The sequence below is a fragment of the Liolophura sinensis genome, chromosome 7 (assembly GCF_032854445.1).
Source record: "Liolophura sinensis isolate JHLJ2023 chromosome 7, CUHK_Ljap_v2, whole genome shotgun sequence".
In the NCBI taxonomy this organism is placed as follows: domain Eukaryota; kingdom Metazoa; phylum Mollusca; class Polyplacophora; order Chitonida; family Chitonidae; genus Liolophura; species Liolophura sinensis.
The window spans coordinates 22957451-22978149 of NC_088301.1; the positions used below are offsets into that span (position 1 = coordinate 22957451).

Consider the following 20699-nt stretch of genomic DNA (forward strand, 5'->3'; position numbering starts at 1 on the left):
TTCTGTACTGTCGAATGCCTTTATTAACTAACGAACTAACATTTCATTCTTTAATTTGGTTGGTGTTTTATGCTGTGCTACAGATCACCAGTGTATTGGTTGATGGAACAAATTGAACATAACCTGGAAAAAACATTACACCTCGCGAGACACGTACTCAACCTGTCATACAGGGAGCAGACTGTGATCTAGTGGTTAAAAGTGCTTGTCTCAACTGGTAAGACACACCAGGTGTGGGTTCAAACCCAGGCTTGACCAAGGCATTTATTGATTTCCCTAGCTGCTTGTGCAGCTTAATGTTGGTTGAAGATCACTTGTCTTCCAACCCTGGCCTCCTCCACCCATAAAAATAATATGTATAAAGTGAACAATTCATGAATATGGCAATAAGCAACAACCAAATAAATACAAAAAGGACAGGTCAAGGTCTACTGGTCTTACTAGCCACCAAGAATCTGTGCACAGGTATATAAAATATAATACAGATAGTTAAGAATTGTGTTTATCACTTATTTCTGTGTAGGCAGCTTATGCAAGTGAAATTCATTGGTTAAATCACACAAGTCAAATGACCTTCATTATAGTGAAGAATGGAGAAATGTTTAAAAAAATTAATTTAATAATCATAAAATGATTAAACAAAAATCATTGAAGTTGGTCATGGCAGTTCATCAGCATTGACCTGCTTCTTATCAGTCAATTTGGAAAGCGTGTCAGCATACTGAAAATGTTCACTCTTTTCATGTTCACTGATGTCCAGTGCCACAACACAGCTCTCTCGCACAACTCTTTCCTCGTCCGTCAAATACTTCTGCAGAATATCTGTACACTCTTTGGTCGCGATAGATCCTAGGGCTTCTGCGCACTCGTGTCTAACCATGGGGTTCTCTGATTTGTCCTTGAGGCTAACAGCTAACTGCTGCACGCAAGCATCATGCTGCATCTGACCCAGGACATAGGCTACCTCATGCCTGAACAATGCACTGCTGCACTTAAGGCCTGAAACAGTGTATGTAAGTAAAAATAAGACAAAAATCCTGTATAACATTCTACATATAAATTCATAATTAAACTGCCTTTCAAACACCAAATTTTTTCTGTCAACAATTACAATTACCATTAAAGGGAGATAATACATGCGCTTGCAACATTTACAGATAGTTATCCCCCCTGGTCTGCACAGGTTCTGAGATCGGTTTATATATGTATGCTTCTGGTTTAATGTGGTACTTGACAATTTTTCAGTAATATGACGACAAGGAGTCATTATGAGTGCGTACATATAGTGCATTTCTTGTGACTGGGCGAATCCAAAGAGCTGCTGTCCCTGAAGTATCATGCCAAAGACACCAGACACGACACTCTACCCAGTCACATTATACTGACACCAGGCCAACCTGGATCACTTTCCTTGGTCTAACCTCTCATTGCAGAGCACCAAGCGAGACAGCAGCAAGTAAAATTTTTGGTCTTTGGTAACCTAGTTACAAATAAGGCGGTATAAAAGCTATAACTTAAAGCTTTCAAGAATTTTCCATAGCATTTCAGTGGTCTTGCAGGACGATTTTAAAATTTCATCAACGTTTAACCATAATAATTAAGGCTGTGAAAAGTGAATAAGACGTGTACTAGAAATGCTGTACTTATCTTGAATCAAGAGACAACATGTGAAGTTTGGACTTTCAACACTTGAATATTCAATAAACTACGCTCATTAACGTAACCAAGGGACTTGGTTAGAAAAAGTTTGTACTTTTTTATTTGGCTGTAACACAGTAGGAAAGAAAAAGTACTAGGGACACTGATATGTATAAGACGAGTCAGACAACAGTCAGTTTTAAAGGGACTATAAATGAGAATTTCTATATCACGACTTACATATATTTTGAATTAATAAGGTAGCTTTCAATGCTGGTAGCCTTAAATATAAGTATTTTAAAGACGAATTAGGTTGTAAACCCTGTTTTGACACTTTCCTGCAATATACACAAACCCATAACTTTTTAGCTTTATTGAAATACGACACACAGATGTTCAATCTTTCTCACAAGTACCAGTTGCTTTTGTTGAAAACGGAATGGAAGATAATTATCTACTTGCCAAGCGGACTTCTACATCAATGTTTGGTAATGTTCAGTAATTTCCTTGCATGTATTAATTTTTGTAGTTTGGGTTAACATGAACCTACTAAGAAAATTAATTACAAAAAAATAATTTTATTAAAGGAAAAAAATCTCCAAAATTCATAGATGGTTTCACTAAACAGACCACTTAAAACTGTGCATAAATATACTTTCATTTATTTTTTTAAGATCTGTGTGAAAAGAGATAAAGGTACTGGGCAGGCGGAGTGTCACAGCCACAGCGACAACTTATGGTAAACCGTACACCGTTTCACGCCGTGTCCAAGAAGTCCTTTCCACATGATGTCTGCAGTCCAAAACAGGTGTCAACTGTGGCTCTTACCTCTCAGCTCTCCCGCGCATCCCAGGTATAATCTATTCGTTAATGTCACATTAGCCCTGTATTCACGACATCTCAACCCATTTGAAACAAAGCAGCCATTAGGTTCGTCTTTTCAGGCTTAAAGGAAAAGACCTCTAAAAACTGAAGTAGGCATCTTTAAATACGCCACTTAAAACTATGCATAAATATATTTACTTTTATTTTCTTACATTTTTGTCAGAAGAATCAAAGGCATTCAAACATTTGAATTCTATGGTGGGATTTTAGGACTATACACCCAGAGCTTAGGAACTCTGACGTCACTGGAAGATTTTCCAACTCTAATCACCACACTGAATGTTGAAATAACTCTTTTTTACCTGAGTAAAGATTACTGAAATAATGTTCCCAAAAATTCCTTCCTTCTGCTGATCATCAGGAAAACAATGTGATGTGATATGATGTCAGAGTTCCTAAGTACCATCAGTATGGCTCATAAACCCCATCATAGTATTCGAATATTTGGATGCCTTTCAACACTCGTAAAAAAAAAAATCTGAGAAGTATTCTTATGCATAGTTTTCAGCGGTCTGTATGATGAACCTTACTTCCTATTTTAGCTTTCTGTTACTTTAATTATAAAAACTCACAAAATACTGAGGTGGACATTTTCAGAAGGTTTTGGGTTGGCTATAGGTGGGCAGATATACAAAACATACTCTCTGAAGAAACCATACAAAACCACCAACTTGTGATTGAATGACGGATGGACTGACAGACAGCTTGTAAAATTATAATCCCCCTTCATGACCCTGCCGTCCATCAGACAGGTGGAGGACTTCAAACCTCCTCAAAATCTCACCTTCAGCTAAAGCAAGAACAGCATCTTTTCCACCTGTATTCCTGAGGGAGAACATGGCCCTGTATCTCTCAAACAGCGACAGGTTTTCGTTCAGAAGCGTGTTCCGCATGACATCTACATTCACCTCGTTATCTGGCGGCGCAGGGTCAACTGATAAATATACCCTGTTGTTTAATACCTGATTCTTCCCATCATTCAATAACCAGTTGATCCTATTCACAGCCAACTGACAAGTCTCTGCAACCTGTATTTAGAGAGATAAATATTTTGAATTTTCAACCTCTAAAGCTCTTTTTTCAGTGGAATTTATACCTATAATTATCATGAAAATGATGATAACATGATTCGGTTTTGTCACTGGAGATGCAAGCTGAAATAAATAATAAATGATTCCCATAATTCCCTCGCTACACTGACCAGGTCTATACGATCTTGCAATTTAGTTATTGTCGACGAGGGATGGAAAACAAGACCTGAACAGCCACAGCAATTTCTTTTCTTGCGTGTTTGGTAACTCTATAAATCCATGTTTAATGGGGAATTCTTACAAGGCCATGCAATGCGCCACACTGGAGAAAATGAAAGCATAATGTTGGGTCATCCGTACCCTAGGCTCATCAGTGTATATGGCAAAAAGGATCACTTGAGGTCACATTGAAATCTTTGGCCTTGCCGGGTTTTGGAACCAGATTGGGCCTGATTGGTTAAACTTGACAATACGGTGATGTTTTAAGATTCTCAGTGAGTACATTTTTGCTTTAATATTTTGAGCTGCAATATCTATGTTATAAAACATCAAAATAAATAAAAAAAAAGGCATACTTTTTTAAACACCGAGTGGTATACTTAGTATGTATAAACATTTGGCCTAGTGAATGTGTTATGGATCAATATCTGATGTTTAATGACAAAATGAAAACAAACCTCTTTCACAGAATCATTAGAGTACTGTTTCAGGATTTCTAAGCTTTCAGGAGATCCAATAGCTCCAAGCGCTTCTCCTGCAAAAGAGACAGAGAAAAAGAGAAATATAATTGTATATTTATGCTAAGATTAAAGAAATTATGAAATGGCCATATATCCAGCCTCCGTTAATATAATGATCAATACCATCCTTATATCTACAGCTACAGAAAACATCCCTAATAATAACATAAAAATGTTTAAATTACAAATGTATGAAGGGAAAACAATGAAAGTCTCAGATCTTTAATATGTACCAATTTTTAAATGGTGGCCATCCATCAACACACATTTTAAGGAGTGAAACAACAAAGCAGTTTATACATTTGGTTTACTTTAAGAGTGAAACTGTTTTGACAGGATTCAAATAAACAATTTCGGAAAGAATATTTCGCTTTAATATCACAGGATGAAGCAATAATTTTAGCTACCATATATGTACACATATATCCACTGCTGTTCGAGATATAAAAATGGATGCAAGTTATGCGATGATTTCTCCCTATATTCACAGTCATTGGGTGTATAAGAAATGATTTCTGCTTATATCCAGTTCTTCTGGGTATTTAAGCACTGGTTTCTGCTTATATACACAGCTACTAAGAAAACACAGTGGTGACTAAACTTTAAGAGTGAGTGAGTGAGACAGTGAGTGCTTGGGGCTTAATGTCGTACTTAACAATTTTTCAGTCATATGACAGCGAAGGAGTCCTTAGTGTGTTTGTAATGTGCTGCTAGTTGCAGGGCAGATTTCCACAAATTTAAGAAGCTTTCTGGATTTTCTGTAGGGCCTCGCGTTGTCATGTATCGATGCCTTTCAGCCCGGTAGGATGAATTACTCCCCCTCACTCCTTTACAACGCTTATGGTCCTAAGACACCTGACCATTAAAATCCTGAGATGTCGATCATCACAAAGGTAAATATCCATCCATATTTATTAAAGTCTCCCTCTCTGCTCACTTCTCATTTGCGAAATGGCCACCATCTACACGGCGCGCATGCGCAGCCAGGTGACTGGATACGAAACTATCCCTCCCTTCAATTATGCTGGTTACAAAGGCCTTTTGTTATTTTACGATCACGCTCTGGCTGGTTTTAGTCCCCTTGACTTTGAATGGTACAAATAGCGCGTCAGGGAACCAAAGTAGAGCATGTGCCATTATTTTGACAAGCGTGACCTCTACAAATGAGGGCAATACGGGTCAGCTGCTTCATATCCAGCTGCCTGGCCGCGCATGCGCGTCGTGTAGATGGGAAATTGAAGTCAGCAGAGATGGGGACTTTAATAAATATGGATGGATATTTACCTTTGGGATGATCAACATCTCTGGATTTTAACAGCCAGGTGCCCTAGAACCCTAAGCAGAACCCTTAATCAGAAGATCAACATTTTAAAACCGGTAACACATTGTAACTCTCGCGGCGCGTACGCGCCACTCACAGAAGTGAGAGGTACATTATTGCAACTGTCCAGTGCTGACCTATGACCAGACCAACACACCACCCAGACAACTGTCAAATCACCCTTACCCGCTTCATGCCGAACCATCGCCTCTTGGCTCTCATCTTGTAAGACTTTCTTCAGAGTCGGTATAGCATACACATCCTGCATCTGGCCCAAGCAATACGCCAGTTCGTGTTTGAGTAAGGCCGACGGATCCGTGAAACATCTTGAGATGAAGTCAATCGCCATTTCACCCCCAAGATTTCGTAAAGTGAAAAGTGCTCGAAATCTATCGTTTAGCGGTTTAGTTGTGTCCAGCAACTGTTGGCCGATCTTCTCAACTGAATCGCTGCTTATTTCAGTAGTCATTATGTATGATACTTTCTGAAATTTTCACACATTTGCCTGATACTTTTATATGCTGAACTTGTTGTCTTGACACGTGCTTCGCTTCCCCAACAAGCACTTCCGTGTTTTCCTGGAAAGCGGAAGTCCAGACAAAACTAATCTGTCAGGTTATTTTTACCTAAGTCTATATATATTACACAGTGATAATAAACTCTCCATAGTTCAGTTATGTAAGTATAATTTCACAGGCGAAATTAGAATTTATTTAAAAAAAATGAAAAGAGTAGCAAAAATTAGCTTTATTATTTTATTGGTTGTATCAGATTTACAAGTACCGAGGCACGTGACTTACAATTCTGTCATGTCAGATTCGGAGATGAGGAGGAAGCGTTCAGCCAGAAAGCAGCTCAATTGACACGAACATAGGTGAGTTCCACTTCGTCAGCCCATTTTTATACCCCATGCATCATTTATGGCCTTTATGTAGAAGCATGATGAAATTAATGCAACTTGTCATGTTTTAAAGTTGATACTGCACATGGAGTGACCAGCGCTCTTCAGTTTCATTTGTATGGAGTTGTTGTAGCTTTGTTTTGTCATGACAGCTTGAAAATATTCTTCTGACTTCATCATTTTCACTCTGTGAAAAAATGAGTCCAGCAATCGTCCCATCGTTGAACGGTTATGACATTTTTTTTTACTTTAACCTGGTTTTCTGCTTTTTTCCCTTTTTGCAGCGATTTGGATCTATCCTTAGTAAACGGTTACCAGTATAACGTGTGTCACCAGAAATTTAGAATATTTGACTTCAGATACAGTTTGTGAATGTGGATATGACATTGAAACCGTGATTCCGTGACACTGTTTCTATGCTGGGTGTTGTGCTGGAGAAGAGCCAGTTGTCCTCCTCTGTGCTCAACAAGGACGGCGTTATCCTCCTCTTCATCAATCATGCCTTCTTCACGGTCATTATGCTGGGATTCATCCTGCTGCTCCTTAGCCTCATCAACACGTCAGTAGCCGCAGCAAACCTCATCCCCTCCGTCACTATCCTAATCACATGCTTTGTTATGGTCAACGTCAACATGTTGTTAGCCAATTACTTAGTACAGTCAATTCAGGCGCAACTTAGCAATGGATAACTCATAGAACTCTTCCAGCTGAATTGAGAATTTAGTTTTGTGCAGTACAAGTAAGAATCAAAAGAACTCTACACGGCTGGGTTCCAAGATTGACTTTGTGGATTCTTCAGTCCTGAAGGACAAGCTCGTACTTTATGGTGAGGTGGCCTAAAACTTTTGGTACATTCGGCTAAGAACAACTAAATAGAAATTGCATGTAAATATACACGCCTTTAAAACTGGCTACATTTTGGTGTAAGCTGTAGAGAGATCAAGTTCCAGTAAATTATCATTTCCGGGTTTTGCAGGAACGTTTGTTTTGTAATCGGATCTGTAGTTGTAAGCTCTCACATGTTGTCACTGGAATTAGAGGAATCTGTGCGTGGCCTTAGCTTCGATTTAGATCATCTGGCCGGGAGAGCTGACTGGGCAACTCGCATCATTAACCGAGAGAGCCTGGTGCTGCTCTTTGTCAACTACACGTTTTTCTGTGTGATTATGCTTGGTTTTATCTTGTTCCTTTTGTGTTTGACTCATACTGCAGCTCCCGCTATTGATATGATCACATCCATGACCATTCTAGCTGTGTGTTTTGTCATGGTCAACATGATTGTGGCAAACTACTTAGTACATACCATGAACATCAACAAGGAATTGAGGATACTTTTGTGAATAATTTAGGTTTTTCCTAAGGAGGGTCTTCAGCAGCATTGTATGTCATACTCTGTGGATATACTGTAGAGAACAATTCTGAGAACCTATGGGGTTTTTAGACTGATGCATGATGCAGTCAGAGGCTAATGCACAGCAGCCCTCAGGGTTGACAGTTCCAGGTCATAGAGCAAATGTACAGCTGCCCAATGGTAAGATAAATGCCATAGGAACAGGAAACAGACCAGGGCTGAATGACACATCGGTCAAGGGGCAAGATACTGGAACAGTGGCGGCAGGCATGGCAACCACTCCATTAAGTCCCAGCTCTAGTTTCACCACTTCCCAGCTGAACAGCTCTCAAGACCTGATCAGTGCAGTTTGTTTTTCCTACTGGGATAACATTTTGGGACCAAGAATTCAACACACCTGGTATGCCAGCAATCATCAACCACTTCACAACAGCACGCTGTTACACATCTGCAGTCAGACATTGAATGGAGAGATTTGCAGAGATGTAGCCACCAGCCATGTGGATTATAAGTTCTACACCATGCCAGATAAGGACATTGTGGTGGCAGGTTTCATCTTCAGTGCCAAAAATGTGTATGGACTTGGAGTTCACTCTCTTGCATTAGTTATTCCTCATAAAGAAATGTCCAGATATCTAGAAAAACATGAACTAATTCATCGGTGGATATTTCGGCTGACAGGCAAATTAAAAGTTCTTCTAAATAAGGTAATGGTATAACTATTGACATCTTTTCTTTGTATGTATGTATGTAAATATGTTCAGCAGTGGTCTGGGACAGGACCAGGTTGACCAGGAAACTGCGTGTGTTATATCACGGAAAATTGATACTCTGTATAGAGAGACATGTACCACGATACATGTGTGAACAAAGAAGTTCATATCACTGTTAAAGTCATCTTGTTAAGTGTTTACTATTAATATTAGAATCCAGCAAACCTCGGGGGACCTCTGTGACGCAATGACCCAGGAGCCTCCCACCATGTATTCGCTGTGCGTTCAATTCCAGCTCGTGCTGGCTTCCTCTCCGGTCATATGTGGGAAGGTCTCCTAGCAACCTGTGGATGGTTTCTTCCCATCACAGTGCTGGCCATTGTCATATAATTGAAATACTAGTATTCTAGAGTAATGCTTAAACCAATAACACCAATCAAATCAAATTAAGCAAACCTCTGATTTTTCAAAACATGCTCCAAAATGTCTGTCATCGTGTAATCATACCCTTCACAAAGTGATTGGCTCCTGTTAAAAGAATGTCAAAAACTTGACAGACAGACTTACATAACTGCTTATCACAGCTAAAAACAATACATTTTCAAACAATGTATTTTCGTCAATACATCTCGCCAACATTACATTTTGTTTCAAGCTTTTTGTTTCGTGATATCATGTTTTCTATGAAAATTTTATCTCTATATATGGTACATAATGTTTTCTTTCAAAAGTATCTCTGTATTTGTTTTCTTTCAAAATTATCTCTATTATGTTTTCTTTCAGAATTGCACCTATAATGTTTTCTTGTTAATAATCGCTCATGTTCTCTAGCTGATTATCTCTGTCATGGTTTCTTTCTAATTATCTGTAGCAGGATGTAGCAGAGAAAGCGCTGAGGAAATTCACAGCATATCTGACAAACCTCATGCTTATGCTATCATCGCTGCAGGGATTTGGTCTCCCCAGGAAAATAGAGGTACATGGAGGTCTTCGACTTGTATGGAACTTTGCTGGTCATTCTGCTTGTCACTTTTTATTTTATTATCAGTATTTTTGGAAAAGAAAGGAGCTACTAAACAAATTGCATTTATTACTTCAATTGTAAATTGTATATACATGTAATAGGAAGATAGACCTTATTAGGCCTACTGTATACTGAATTACACACTGAATGTGCTTTTTGGACTGCTGAAGAAAATTTGAATGTCATAAATTAGTGGAAACTCGTAGGTACCAGTGATTATTAAAAATGTTGGTTTCAGATAAAAGACACAACCTTTTCCCCATCACACAACATAGAGAGTGAGTTTATACAGAAAGCTATAGCTTCACACTTGATCACGCTGGGACGTAGTGTTGTTGTGGGAAAAACCCCAGAGCGAATAAATTTGGTAAGTTAAAGTCGCGAAAGTGACACACTGTCAAATGTTCAGAAGTATATTTACATTATTTTTACTTATTTGATTGTCGTTTAAGGCCATGTTGAAGAAATTTTCACTTACACATGTATGATGATGCTCAGTTTCATAAGTGGAGGAACTGAAGTGCTCGAAGTAAACCACTGACCTTTGGCAAGATACTGGTGAGGTTTTCTACGAATGACAGAGATATACACACCATGTATTGGTGTGGATATTTCAGTGCATGTTACGTAGTGCAAACACCCACACAACAGCCGTCAACCGCCTATTGTGACTAAGATCCCACAAGTACTTAGCAGTGAGAAGAGACAATTAACAAATTCCCAGTCCAGCATGACCTAGACCTAGGATACCTGGAATTATATATTCTACATATAGACATAAAGTAACTACAAGGAGGCAGTGCTGTGAGTTAGATGTACTAAGCTGGTCTTGGCTCCCAGTGTGCTCATCGTTTCCAAATATTTCCAACCACTGATTAGGAAGGAAAATATGTATAAAATAGCGGGGCTAGTAAGCAGTATAAAAGATGCGTCAAAAGTGAAAAATGTTTTTCTAATTTTTTTTGGCATATCTCTCTTTGCTTTCCTTTAAATATTTGCTGTTGATAAAAATAACAGATCATAAGTCAATGTGATCACGTGTTCAAATCCAGATCATGCTGTACAAAGGCCCTGGTGAAAGCCCGGATAATTTCAAGGGATCAGTGCCTAGGTTCCACAACCATTGGACCAGGTTGATGTTTTATTTAATAGAGAATTATTTTTGATTTCGAATTAGAACACTGGTCAAATATATAAATGAAAAAATAAAACTGATAATGATTCATAATTAATTCTTCATTTCTCAGGAATCACATATTGCAACCCAATTTCAAATTCCTTTCACATTACATATTGTCATCCAGTCTTTGGTTCCTTTCAGATCACATATTGCCACCGAGTCCTAAATTCCTTTTTGACCACATATTACCACCCTGCCTCAAATTCTTTTCAGACCATATATTACCACCCTGTCTCAAATTCCTTTCATACCACATATTACCACCCTGCTTCAAATTCTTTTCAGACCACATATTACCACCCTGCCTCAAATTCTTTTCAGACCACATATTACCACCCTGTCTCAAATTCTTTTCAGACCATATATTACCACCCTGCTTCAAATTCTTTTCAGACCACATATTACCACCCTGCTTCAAATTCCTTTCATACCACATATTACCACCCTGCTTCAAATTCTTTTCAGACCACATATTACCACCCTGTCTCAAATTCTTTTCAGACCATATATTACCACCCTGCTTCAAATTCTTTTCAGACCACATATTACCACCCTGCTTCAAATTCCTTTCATACCACATATTACCACCCTGCTTCAAATTCTTTTCAGACCACATATTACCACCGTGTCTCAAATTCCTTTCATACCACATATTACCACCCTGCTTCAAATTCTTTTCAGACCACATATTGCCACCCTGTCTCAAATTCATTTCAAATCATATATTGACACCAGCCTTACTCAATTCCTTTCCTGTTACTTCCAGGTGATTTCTACCCTGGCCATGTTCAACTCTCCAGCAGAGAGGGTGTGTTCGCGCTACGTTCAGAAACAGGTGCTTCTTCCTTATCACCAGGATCTCTGGTTACAAGGAATTCTAGTGGTAAGACACTGTCATTTTAGGCTTACTTGTAATGAAATTATGATACAGGTAGGAAAAGCTTTATCAAGATAATAAGCATATAGTTATGTTTATTTTCTTATTTGCCAGCTTTCAGGCATGAACTTATGGCAAAGTTTGACAATTTTAAGAAGTTACTCACAGAGTGTAGTGGTCAGATTATTTACTTATTTGATTGGTAAATAAAAAGGTGTGTTTTTCAGTTTTATTTTAATTCCGCTCAGGGATTCTTTTAGTGTCGACTTTACCATAAAAGCACAAAATAAAATAGGTATCACCCATCATCAATTGTGATGTTGCATTCTGAAATCCAGGTCTTACTGGTGTGGTTGAGGCTTGAAGTGAGGAGGTTCGTCAGGTATCTACCAGTTGGCTGTGGTTTATTCATATCACTAAGGTTTTCTTCACTCATAAACCTGATTGCCATCATATAATTGAACAAGAACAAAAAACACTGATGTCATGTCAAAAGTTGTGACACATGTGCAGTTGCAAAAGATGTGACAGCAATCAAGAGCAAGAAAAACATCCTCAACAACAAGGACATCAGCTTCCATAGAGCTGGGCCCAGTTTTGTGGGATGCAACATTATTTGCAATTGCACATTTGTTGTACAATATTTTGTATGTCACTATCACTATACCATTGTCTTATACGTGCGATTATCATGTTACTTTGGTGAAACTGGGCCAAGCATTTTACGGCTAAAACTTAATGGGCATGGCATTAAACATTGAACACCAGTCAAATAAATAAACAAATATTTGGTTCGTTCATACGTTTTATGCATATTCATGTATATGTACCTCTAAATTTTGCAATTCAGACATCTGGGGACATGCTGGATATACCAACCAAAGAAATTCTTTGCAGTAAATTCCCAACCACAATTGTCAACATAACCAATAGGAAAATTCTACAGTCTCCTCCGTGTAACGTACATAACTTACGCCACCACGAGACTGTCAAAGATGAACTGGTGTGCCTGCATTATGGTCAGACTGATGAGATGACCTTTCCCAGGTTTGAATTAATGATTTTAATCCTGTAGACTAGTACAAAACAGTTTTATACTTTATCAAAGCAAGAATTAAAAAAAAAAATTAAGAAAATATAAAAAATATAAAAAAAATTTTAAAAAATCACAAAATAAGAGGGACTTTTTATTTTTTATTTTTACATTCTGGTAAATGTGTAGAGCTTGAAAGACTGCATGAAAGAAAAATATGTTTTAAGGCAATATGTTTGTTTCTCTATAATTTGATGTCACTGACTTGTGGAATATATGGACATGTATTTATGAATACAAATATTTCAGTACATGTAGAAGAGTGTCGAATCTTTCAATGATATGCCTGGTACTAGAGAGTGAGGCCATGGTCCGATACAGGTCATACCACATTGATTGTAGGCCCACACATGGAAACAGTGCTGATAACAATGTCAAACTCCTTTGCAGAAAAAAAACCCTCTGAGTGCTGGCCAGAAAGTCAGTTACATTTTGTATTATGATTTTCAATGTCTGTTTATCCCCATTTATGGTTGAAGTTACAGGCCTCTTTAATACTACTTGTATTTTCTCTTATCAACAGCATGTTCCAACCAGCTGATTATCCAGAAACCTACATCAGCAGATTGACTAAAGAGGTAGAGTGCTAGTGGTAATCTAACAGTGTTTTCCAGACTGGTATAAGTGTAAATTAAGGCAGGGTATATTGTGGTATCATGATTTTGTTGTCTGCCTGTCTTTGTGTGAACTCAGTTTTAATACCTGATGTATACAGAGGTATAGAATCACTGAATTGTTGTGTCCCACATTTGTCCATTTCTGTGGTTGTTATGGTTACCAGATTGCCAATTTCCCTATCTGTACTATGTAAGTAGAAATACATTTGTTTGAGCGCTTTCAATGTATGGAGGTCAGCTGAACTTGTATTTGTTCTCTTGGTCCAGTACCCAGTTAACCAAATCTCATCAGTGTCAGATCTCAAGTGGTTAAAATCGAAGCTAGTTATTTGTGAAACTGCCTAGGTTTACAGGTCCATGTCATTGTGGTATAGCCAGTTTTAAGCCAGTCCAGGCAGACGCAAGTGATTTTGGACTGGAGTTCTAAGTTTATGCTGTCAGTGCTGTGCAATGATTTTTAGAATGAGTACCATAAAAACCCAAGCCAGTTTTGATATTTGGTAACCCCGACACATTAATGGATTTTTTTGTTACATACATGGCTGTATTGCTTTAAAAGGTAAAGCTCATTGGCTCTGCAAGTGCTTTTCCCCTGCTGGCTGTACTATTCCAATTCTGTCAAATTTGTGGTGTGAAGTTGATCAGATCTCACATCAGCCGTGAGTTGTTCTAGTCAAATAAGGATTAGCCTATCCACCAGTAAACTTATTAGGAAATCTGTACATCTAACTATTCATTATGTTGTCATTGACTTCAGATCAATCTGCTTCACCCAGCCTGTGGGGTGAGGGAGGCCTACATCGCCCAGTTCATGCTGTTTCTGCACAGGAAAGCTTTGGCTCTCATTAAGTATGTGGAAGCCGAGACGTAAGTACAGTTAAAACTTTAAGTATTGTGTAGTAACCTGTTTTCTTACCTAATAATTCAGGGTTTTTAGAAAATAGTTGTTTTCGCAAGGCCCCTTGTGCACGGTCCTTGAAATCGTTAAAAATACAATTCTTTTGATTTTTTGGAAAGGTTTTCAAAACCTTTAAAATATTTGAAAAAGAGTTTTTGGGGGGAATAGATTTTTGAAAGTTCTTGATTTTTTCTCTTTTAAATATCATATTGCCTAATGTTGAAGAGGACAAATAAATCACCTACCAATAGTATTTTTTTAAAAACCTCCATTTGAACATTTGTACTTAAACCAAATGATTGTTGAAAGTGCTGGGAAACATGGGATATGAACATAAAAAACATTATCTTTCACTGAAGTGAATCATGAGTCAGTACAAGTTTTTTCTTGTATATCTCTTGACCCTGTTAATAGAGGTCTTTCATGTTTCATTATCTCCATTTTTCACCACACAAAGGGAAAAAAATGATAGTGGATTTTTTTATTTTTTTGTGTTGTCGTGGTTGTAGAAACCAGGGTGCTAACTCAACAAAGGTTCATGTGAAGAAGTTAAGAGCAGACCTGAATCTTACTGCGGAAGGGGATTACCGTATTGTAATGGCTGTGGCGGAGAAACTTAAACCAGGCTTGTACTGTTACATTCTGGGTGATCGAAGACACGAGGCTGAACAGCAGATCAACGACAACGCTTAGTAATATTATACTTTTCACAGTGGTCCCCAGGCCAACATATATTGGCATGCAGTGTCATGCTGGTACTTTACCCAGTGGTCCCCAGGCCAACATATATTGGCATGCAGTGTCATGCTGGTACTTTACCCAGTGGTCCCCAGGCCAACATATATTGGCATGCAGTGTCATGCTGGTACTTTAATGTGTGGGCGTGTGTGTGTGTGTATGACAGCAGACTTAATACTCTGTTTATACGAGCAAATTTAACAGTTTTACGTGTGAAAGTATGGTGGCTTACATGCAGGTAGACACAGTGGTGTCCACAAAGAGACAAAATGGTGTAAGTGTCAGCAAACAGGTATGATCAAACAAACTGGTATCCCGTATGAATTAAACACAGTTGTATGAGTATCAACAAGTAGGCCATCTAGTATGAGTATCAACAGGTAGGGCATCTAGTATGAATATCAACAGGTAGGCCATCTAGAATGAGTATCAACAGGTAGGCCAACTAGAATGAGTATCAACAGGTAGGGCATCTAGTATGAATATCAACAGGTAGGCCATCTAGAATGAGTATCAACAGGTAGGCCAACTAGAATGAGTATCAACAGACCATCTAGTATGATTAGCAACAGTTATGCCAACTAGTATGAGTATCAACAAACAGGCAGACTAGCTGGTTTGATCGTCAACAAAAAGACGGCATGAGCCAGTATCAACGAAAAGGCAAACTGGTATGAGTATCAACAGAGAGACAAAATGGTTTGAGTATCAACACACTGGTATCAGTATCAAAACACTGGGCTGAAAACTGACAAAGTTATATGATTAGAACTAGCAACAAACAGAGGAAAAAGTAAGAGTATCAGCAAAGTGGCAAAGTGGTACGAATTAACAAAAATACAAACTGGTATGAGTACGTGTAGTAAAAACAAGCAGATATAGTATCAACAAATCTGCAGTTTCATACATGTCATTAGCCCATACATTTGCTATAGCTGACTGCTGCAATAGTAAATGTCTGTGTTTTATTACTTGATACTTTAATAACATCTCAGTATGCATGTTTATGTAAGTGTGAGGCCAATCATTCTACATAGATGTACTTGTGTTTGTAATTTGTAAGCTTTTAAATGGCAGCTTTAGTGAATTATGGTGAATTTTTTAGGTGGAGGGGTGGGTGGGTTTGGGGGGGGGGAGGGTTCGTAATGACCCATGAGCCTCTCACCAGTCCTGGCTTTCTCACCGGTCGTATGTGGAAAGCCCTGTGGTTGTGGGTTCCCCCCAGGATTTGTTTGGTTTAGTTATATATACATTTATGTATTTTTTATGTGTGTGTTTTTTTTTTGTTTTTGTTTTTTTTTTGGGTGTTATGATTTTTGGTTAAGAGTGAAATTTATTTCAGATATGTGCCAATTTTCAGTTGTAAACAGCTTTTGTATACAGAACTTTATTGTCCATGAGACAGAGCTGTTACCATGGTGCAGCAGCTTGTGTGAAAATGTTTGACTTTACTCTCTGTGTCTGACTGTGTCTGTATGTGGCAAACCTATGGTACCTGTTGTTATGTAAAGCACTACATTCTGGTCAGTATTGTTGGCCCAGTTACAACACAATCAACCAATCAGTTGAACTCTCGTCTTGAACCGTCACAGATGTATAGTATTTGCATGTACATGATACAAGAATGATGTGAAAAATTTCATGTGCTTTTATAAATGCAGGTTTGAACATTATTTTTAAAAAAGGAACTGCATGGCACATACAGTTATGAAGCATGTATATAAAGTAGCAATTTCAGTTGTCCAGTTCATGCTGGCTTCTCCGGCCGTACGTGGGATGGTCTTTCAGCAACTTGCGGATGGTCAAGGGCTCTGCCCGGTTTCCACCCACCATAATGCTGGGTGCTGTCGTATAAGTGAAACATTCTTGAGTACGGCGTAAAGCACCAATCAAATACATAAATAAATGCAGTTTCATACATATTCATGTAGGCTACTGCGGTTGTGTCCGTGTATATGCTATACATTATCTTATGTCATAACTATGGACAGAACAGCTGCAAACTCAGGTAATGAGGCAGTATTAAAGGTGATCTCATAAATAATGAAAACACTTCAACTCATCATCCCATTTATTATTTTTTTTTTTGTTTTTATCATGAAAACTGAGGGATATGCATGTAAACGTGGATGTGTCCATCCGTCTTACCTTCGGTTTCCATGTAACATCTGCTCCAAATATTGTCTGATTTGGATAAAATTGTGCAGGTTCATTTTGTGTATCCTCAGGTTTGAAAACCAGCTGGGTGTGTGTCTGACATTTGTATATTTTTAATTCGGGATATGTTCTCTGAAATAGCTTGTTATTACTCAAAATATATACTGGTGAATAATCGCTTATATCTGAAGAATCTGTTGGCATGTTCTTTGTGTTCAGCAGGGAATATGTTCTCTGAATGAGCTTGTTATTAGTCAGTAACAGTACATACATGTGAATAATCGCTTATATCTGAAGAAACTGTTGGTAGGTTCTTTGTGTTCAGCAGGGAATATGTTCTCTGAATGAGCTTGTTATTAGTCAGTAACAGTACATACATGTGAATAATTGCTTATATCTGAAGAAACTGTTGGCATGTTCTTTGTGTTCAGCAGGGAATATGTTCTCTGAATGAGCTTGTTATTAGTCAGTAACAGTACATACATGTGAATAATTGCTTATATCTGAAGAAACTGTTGGCATGTTCTTTGTGTTCAGCAGGGAATATGTTCTCTGAATGAGCTTGTTATTAGTCAGTAACAGTACATACATGTGAATAATTGCTTATATCTGAAGAAACTGTTGGCATGTTCTTTGTGTTCAGCAGGGAATATGTTCTCTGAATGAGCTTGTTATTGCTCAGTAACAGTACATACATGTCAATAATCCCTTTTATTTAAATGGTCGCAGCTGGATTGCAACAGACATTCAGATCAATGACAAACATTGATTGCAGGTACTTGAACTGTCTCTCAAAATTGCCTTTTAAGAGACGAATAAATGTCATGAAATATCATTTTATTTGCAGAAACTGACATCTTGCCAGTCAGATATCATCTTACCAACCAAACTAACCTTAAGACACCTTTCCATAATCAATAGAACTTCAAGAATCGGGGGGGAAAATGAGCAAGTTTGTTGCGGTTGACATTTTAAGTCATTTAGAATTCATCAGCACCAGGGTGTGGAGACAGCGACAGTGATGAAACTTAATGTAAATAAGACCCCCTGTGTGCCATGAGGTCAAAAGTCCAAAGTCTAGTGGGGGCAGCGCTTTAAAATATTGGGAGCAAAGCATATGTTTTGTGGAGTATGTTTGGAGTTATAATATAAGTAGTAGTAATTTGTTTATAGCGGTCTTGCATATTATTATTATTTTTTTTTTTTTTTTTTTTTAGTTTTTAAGTTAAAGTTCTAAGTTAAACATGAATGGCTAACTACCCTGTGAACTGCTGGTCTTTCAGTGAGAGATGTTTGAAATGCCAGCCAGCCTCTTGCCAATTGTCCTTTCAATACACCTAGTGGTGCATACATTGGTTTCACACCAACCAGGGATATTGAATGGCTAAAATTGCATATTCCAGTATCAACTAAATATCTTGTTGAAATTATGTATTATTCTCAGTCAGTCAGTCAAGTTGTGTACATTTTAGGAATCGTTTAAAATGATCCATTCACTCAGTAAAATGAAGAAATTGACTTATTTAAAGCCACTCTTATGTTAACTTAGTTTAAACTGATGCTGTGCCAGCAGTACTGAAGTGTGTGGCTTTTGGCGCTATGTAAAAGTGGCTGCTATTCTTACTCGAGAACTGCCGTTTGTCTACATGTATATATATATATTCCTGTTCCAAGGTCATGTATTAATTTGCAGTGTAACTCTTCATCTCCAGTTTCTACCACCCACAAACTGCAGTGTAACAGCGGTTGTAGGTAGAAAACTTCAATACCAATAAAACAGTAAAAAAAGTATTAAACCACAGTTAAATAAGCACTGTCGCCACATGCAGTTCAACTGTGGCATTAAGTCGGGGTTTTATACAAATTGTTTCCCCTCTGATAAAACCAACTAACTTCAAATACTGTAATTTTTTGACCTCCTTGCATTTGTGCAAGGTGTTTATTCGAACATATTCTGAAGATTTTATTTTGTGTAGACTAATAAGATTATACTTTCTGTGAAGCCCTGAAATTGGCCAATCCAACCAATATAGTTTTCTCTCCAAAATATTAATATAAATGTGCAGAACTTGCAATGAAAGTTGCTCTTTCATATGCGAAAAAGTTGAGGAATTAGGGTAAGTGAATAGTTCTTTGAGCACACTGCATTAGACCTAAAAGTTTGCCCCAAGAATAGCATTTTTAGAGTCCATTAAAGATCATGAAATATTACTCTTGGTGCTGAAACTTTAATACATTCTTTCTTTCCTACCTTATATTAAGGATGTCATATTGCATTAAACACCAGGATCTGTTGCACAAAGCACTACGTGGGGTTTGTGAAACGGGTCCCAGTCAAATAAATCAAAACTTCTCTATAAAACCAATGATACAATATGACCGATTTTGTTATTTGTAACCTCAGCTTTCTTGTATGACAGAGTGTGCATGCATATATACATGGGCAGACAGTTTAAAAGGGCATTAGAATTACTGAATGTAGGCACAGGAAAAAGGTATGAATAGGTCATGTACCTATGAAGGCTGCTTCCATAACTTTGTGGTCACTGTATGGGAGACTTGGGGACGAGCTACACAGAAAGTCCAAATGGCAGTAAACGCACTGTTTCCTTCTGTTATGCCGATAATTGTGACGTAATAAAGGGAAAAATTACTGCCTTCACAGCTTTGGCACATGATAACACTTTCCTCAGTAAATAATTTGTTGCTTTTTGGATGTGGAGAGCTCAACTGCGAACGGAGAAATGACTCTTGGCATAATCGTGCTGTGGGTTGATTCTCATAAGGTTGAAATAAGTTCACAGTCCTATCGCCTGGCCTCCATTCTGTACTAGGTGAAGAAAGTCTGTACATACTTTACCAGATGTAGTATACTACGCCCTATGGTAGATTGAGGGTACCAATTGTATATTATTTGATATGGTAGATTGTGAATATTGTGACAAGGTTTGAAGTTTTAAAAGATGCTGATCTTCCCCCAAAGTTTTCTGCGAGTCAAATTGCATATTATTAAGGTGTATGGATACTATATTTTAGTACTATATTAAAAATGTACTGCTTTGATTATATGCTTATTATTGAAGTCATCTATCAAACACAAATTTATCAAAGTCATCAGCTAAGTGAGTTTTGTGTTTTGTATGTATATACAGTGGAAATTGTGCTTGTAGGCTTTTTTTTTCCCCTCAGGTTGTTTACCAGGCATTGGTACCTGTGTTTGACATATAGTATATGTAGTGTAATTTGTGACAAGACCGCTGCGATGTTAAACATTATTATGACCAGTTGCTTAAATTACTCAGTAACACTTATGTGCCAGATTTATTATATGTGCTATTAATCTTTACAGGTTATCATAATTAATGGTTTATCTGTGCCGGGAAGAGGCTCATGGAATATCATTCTGTGATACAATAAATGTATGCATATGTCTAAAGAAATATCCTGTTCTTCCTTAGTCTTCAGTGAACAATTAGCCGTTTGTTTCAGTCTGTGACTCCAAATCACGGCATGACTGGAATGGGTCACGCGAAAA

The 20699-nt window shown here is 37.9% G+C and overlaps 2 protein-coding genes across 3 annotated transcripts; one reads left to right on the plus strand and one right to left on the minus strand.

The window, feature by feature from the left end:
• LOC135471939 (deoxyhypusine hydroxylase-like) lies at positions 1-6158 on the minus strand. The gene is made up of 4 exons (XM_064751382.1): positions 5802-6158; positions 4232-4308; positions 3308-3551; positions 1-999 (listed from the first exon to the last, which is right to left on the minus strand). Exons 1-4 carry the CDS (start codon positions 6082-6084, stop codon positions 659-661), a joined length of 945 nt encoding a protein of 314 aa, XP_064607452.1. The 5' UTR covers positions 6085-6158; the 3' UTR covers positions 1-658.
• Positions 6159-6466: 308 nt separating this feature from the next.
• Positions 6467-15434, plus strand: LOC135471169 (guanine nucleotide exchange factor C9orf72-like). Of its 2 annotated transcripts, none has more exons than XM_064750262.1 (9): positions 6467-6489; positions 6801-8574; positions 9452-9556; positions 9843-9971; positions 11551-11667; positions 12512-12708; positions 13278-13332; positions 14129-14238; positions 14779-15434. In XM_064750262.1, the coding sequence occupies exons 2-9, from the start codon at positions 7966-7968 to the stop codon at positions 14960-14962; spliced, it is 1506 nt and encodes a 501-aa protein (XP_064606332.1). In that variant the 5' UTR covers positions 6467-6489; positions 6801-7965; the 3' UTR covers positions 14963-15434. The 2 variants fall into 2 exon arrangements, with proteins under 2 accessions (XP_064606332.1, XP_064606333.1); XM_064750263.1 differs by having other exon boundaries at positions 9455-9556.
• The last annotated feature ends 5265 nt before the right edge of the window (positions 15435-20699 follow it).